The sequence below is a fragment of the Echinops telfairi genome, unplaced genomic scaffold, assembly GCF_000313985.2.
Source record: "Echinops telfairi isolate 266 unplaced genomic scaffold, ASM31398v2 ScPeMD7_6273;HRSCAF=7185, whole genome shotgun sequence".
NCBI lineage: Eukaryota > Metazoa > Chordata > Mammalia > Afrosoricida > Tenrecidae > Echinops > Echinops telfairi.
In genome coordinates this window covers 4,345,549-4,349,945 of record NW_022110173.1, presented here as the reverse complement: position 1 = coordinate 4,349,945, position 4,397 = coordinate 4,345,549, and the positions used below count along the sequence as shown (strand labels likewise).

Here is a 4,397-nt window from a genome sequence, read left to right as displayed (position 1 = left end):
AAGCAGCAACAAAAATAATTTTATGGTTGGGAAGTCACCACAACATGAGGAACTGTATTAAAAGGTCACGGCGTTCAGAAGGTTAAGAACCACTGCGCTACAGGACCCTCAAAAGCTCTTTCACCATTATAATCTGTAGGCGAGGCTATAACTTAATTCTTCTCTATTCCTTATGTAACTCCCCAATACTTCTTTACTGGTACTGCTGTTACAGCTAACTTCTCTGTTAGGGAAATTGAAAAGAAGTCCTGTAGAGTTCTGATGCGTGAATTGCTATGACATATTTATGTTAACAGCCGTCACAGGCCCGCCCATGAAGAAAGCACCTGCACAAGGAGAGTTCTCCATTGGATTTTCCTTGTACAGGGTCCTCCTTGTACATCCGAGTCCCATAGAAATACCAGTAGAGTGCCCCGGAATTGTCTTCACCCAGTGGTTCCACACGGAGACTGTCTGCATCCAGACCCTAGGGAGAAGAAATTGAAGATGGGGGTTGGGAGAGTGGTGAGAAACAAAACAAACAGGAGAAAAAATGTAAATAGGAATCAAGACCAAGTGTAACAGTTGGTTTGTAGAATTTTTCAATCTAGCAGATATGAAAACCAGAGAATGGGACAGCGCACTGTCTTTTCAAGAATAAAGCATGGGAATATCTAACTGCTCCTCACCCCACCATTGTCCTATTTCACACACACACACACACACACACACACACACACACACACACACACCAAAATGAACTTTTGATGTATATTTTATAGATCTTGCTTAGATTTATTATGATTTTGTGTGTGCACCCATGAAAAAACAATTGCAGTAGAGCAAAAAAAGATGTGAAAGCGTTGTCCCACGTGATTCTCTATTGTAGCTCCATCGTAACCCACAGTAACCTCTTATTCCAGCTGAGCTCCAGCAATACAGCTCCCAATTTACCCTGGGGTCTGACCCATGTTGGCCTTCTGACTGCTATTCAAGTCCTGGAGTTCTCAGCAAAGACTGTGCTAAATTACACAGTGATTTTTATAACATGGCCGGGAGTGAAGTCATCAACACATCTAATCATTTGTGATTGAACAGGATTAGAAACTGACCTCCCTATGAGTGAAAAGCAATAACCCACACCCTCCCTCTGAGACGGGCTTCTAAAACAGATATAACAAAAGAGGACGAAGGAGGAAGGAAGAGATAATCCACTTTTTATTTTTCTTTGACAACACAAGGTGCATGAAAGATGAACTTTACTAGCCTACAAGAAGGTTTAAGATCTTTGGAACCTTCAATAAATGTATTTCTATTAGATTCAACAGAGTTTGGACTTAGACAAATAAAAGGCTATCCATAGGCTAATTTAGTTGCAATTTGGTTGACAACAGGGAGTACAAATACCAAACAACCAAAACCTAACCACTGCTATTGAGTAAATCCTGACACTGAGCAAACCTACCCAAGAGTAGAAATGCTACATACGGTTGCCAAGGACGTAAATATTTTTTGTTTTAATATAAATTGGGAGTTAATACATCATGTTATTCCATAGTTCAATCATGTCAAACAGGATTATAAAATTGCTACCACAATTAAGTTTCCAAACATCCTTCCTAGACTCCTTGATATTGAAGGGTGCAAATCTTTCCCGTGACAGACCCCCACATCTTTCTCCTATTTCAAACCACCAACCTTTCGGCTAGCAGTTGAATATGTTAAGCACTGCATCACCAGACAAAAAGAGCTGCCTCCAATTCTTCTAATGCCAGCGCAGACTCGAGCAAGTAGGAGAAAACAAAACCAAACAGCATCTATGGATTCCCTTGGCTAAGTGGTCAGAGTTTCGTAAGGTACATAGTGATACTAGTGACACACTCTCCCGATCTTCAGATGTTACACTGATAACACCTCCCCACGCCACCCCACCTCACCCCCACGGAGGGGCTTCCCACTTCATCACCTTGAGCAGATCGAAGACATCGTCTGCATCTAGCCGATAATCACAGAGGCGATGAAGGATCTCCACACGGGTGCGAAGCGGCAGTTCTTGAAAGCTAGCTTCTCTGAGAGGGTTGGGTTTCCCTTCTTCAAGCTCCCAGCGGTAGTTGATGATGTCCTCTAGGTAGCTGTGGAATGTCTGGGGCCTAACCAAAGCACCCCCAAAAGAAAAACACGTCAATGTAAAAGCCAAGTGGGGAAGGAGGGAAAGAACAAGACAGTGTGCTCACTGAGAAATCTTAACGAGGACGAAAATGAGATTTTGTAATACGAAGGCTTTCGAAGGCTCCCTCTGAAGATTCACATTATCTTTTAATTCCCCACATCACAAAGATCAATATGTTAAGGGTAGTTCTGACAAAATGGGTTGTTGTACTTTAAACTACAAACAGCACATCCTGATCTACAAGGCTTTAATAATTCATGATGGAAATTGTAGACTGAAGTGACCACCTTACTTTTGCTCCTATGCAGGTCAGATATAATCAATGGTTCGGAAAAAAGGCCCACCACATAGATGGCTTCAAGCCAAGATGTAATGGTACACATACATGGAATAATGTATATTCCATTATACATAAAATCTTAAATCTCACAAAATACTATATTCTTTAAAAAAACAACAACACCTATATTCTAAATTTTGAAGATAGCCTTTCTGTGTGTGTGTGTTTTCTGGCAAAGACCAGAAAACCGGTTAGACAAATTCTAAAAGAGCTGTGACACTGAAGATAGCCTTTCTATAGAAAAGATTTCAAGACAGCTTTAATGGAAACTTGAACATTTTGGGGTGGAGTTTTAAGAGGAACTCTACAACAGCACTCTAATCAGTATGTGTAAAGGTGCTCTGTATATAGGATCCTGAAATTCAATTATTTGATGGTTATTCTACATCTGAACAATTAAGGAATCTGGACTTAATTTCACCTCATGCTTGATTTGAAACATTTTCTCGCAAAGGGACCAAAGGAATTATTCGTCAAATTGGTGCATCTACATTTCTAGAAAGAGGCAAAGGAAATATTTGTTGAGAAAATGAAGAAGTTGGTTTTTAAAAAATTTTTTAAATCATTTTATTAGGGGCACACACAACTCTTATCACAACCCATACATACATCAATTGTGTAAAGCACATTTGTACATTCATTGCCCTCATCATTCTCAAAACATTTGTTCTCCACGAAGTCCCTGGCATCAGCTTCTCATTTCCCCCCATCCCTCCTGGTTCCCCCCTCGTCACAAACCCTTGATACTGTATAAATTATTATTTTGTCATATCTTGCCCTGTCCGACGGCTCCCTTCACCCACTTTTCTGTTGTCCATCCCCCAGGGAGGAAAGTTATATGTAGATCCTTGTAATCGGTTCTCCCTCTCTACCCCACCCTCCTGGTGAAGCAAGTTTTTTGAAAGAAGAAAAAAATTGGGTCCAAGAAATCTACATTAACAAGAACCCTAGAAATGTGATGTGACTAAAGTCCCCCTGGAAGCCCGAGTCCTGGCTAGTGCTGGAGCTTGCTTGAACCTTGGCCTGGCCTGGCCTGGCCTCTCCACTACCTGTGAAGCTGGTGGTGTTGCCCTTTTAGGAGTGCGTACCTGGGTAAAGAGGAGTTCAAAACTGGTGGTATAAAGTTGACAGTACGTTTAAAGCAAATTTAAAGGTAAAATGGCAATTCTGTTTTTAAAAGAAATGATTTTGATTAGCCAGGAGTGTGAAGAAGACAATCAGAGACCGCCTCTTACTCAAATGTCAGACAAAAGGCGCGTATAAACAAACCAGTGGAACAAACGCCGTATGTATATCAACAGTGCTGTTCTTTGTCCCTACAATTTGTCTGAAAGCCTCTACTTCTCTCAAAGAATTGCACGTTTCAGATTCCTTTCTAATAGCCTTATTCTCCTCTGTTTCAATTATGTCACCTTTGTGGCAAGTTTTCTTTAAGATGGCTCCTTAAAAGCCTGCAACATGAAGAGGTACTTGATGGCTGAACATACAAAATAATTCTATTTAATTGTATATAGATATAATTCTTTTCATATAAATCTGCATCCTTTTCTTTCAACACCAGAAACTGAAGGTAGAAAAACAAGCAAGCAAACAAATAAATTTGTGAAACCACAGATACTGGCCAGGGGCAATTTGAAACAGAAAGAAGGCTCCAGAAAACTAAAGTCTGGGCTAGTACTTTCTGAATTAGTAGTTCTTAAATTCTACAGGCAATAAATTCCTTGATGAGTAGTAGCCTTTAAGAATTTAAGATCCTAAGGCTTGAAGGTCATCGGGCATCTAGCTCAGAAGCAACAAAGCCCACATGGAAGCACACCTGCCTGTGTGATCACGAGGTGTCGAAGGGATCAGGTATGAGGCACCAAAGAACAAAAAATCGTATCATCGTGAATGAGGTGTGTGTGCGCG

At 40.7% G+C, this 4,397-nt stretch overlaps 1 protein-coding gene and 1 non-coding gene across 2 annotated transcripts in view; both read right to left on the bottom strand.

The window, feature by feature from the left end:
• Nucleotides 1-4,397, bottom strand: part of LOC101659855 (cat eye syndrome critical region protein 2) — a 53,519-nt gene that overhangs the window by 35,649 nt on the left and 13,473 nt on the right. Inside the window, exons 2-3 of the mRNA XM_045295899.1 lie at nucleotides 1,946-2,129; nucleotides 327-466 (exon numbers count right to left, since the gene is read on the bottom strand). Of these exons, the coding sequence (XP_045151834.1) occupies nucleotides 327-382 (56 nt within the window). The 5' untranslated portion in view covers nucleotides 383-466; nucleotides 1,946-2,129. The remainder of the gene's footprint in view (nucleotides 1-326; nucleotides 467-1,945; nucleotides 2,130-4,397) is intronic.
• On the bottom strand, nucleotides 2,650-2,711 carry LOC115871596. The gene has a single exon (XR_004047374.1). It is a non-coding gene; the product is annotated as a U7 small nuclear RNA (small nuclear RNA).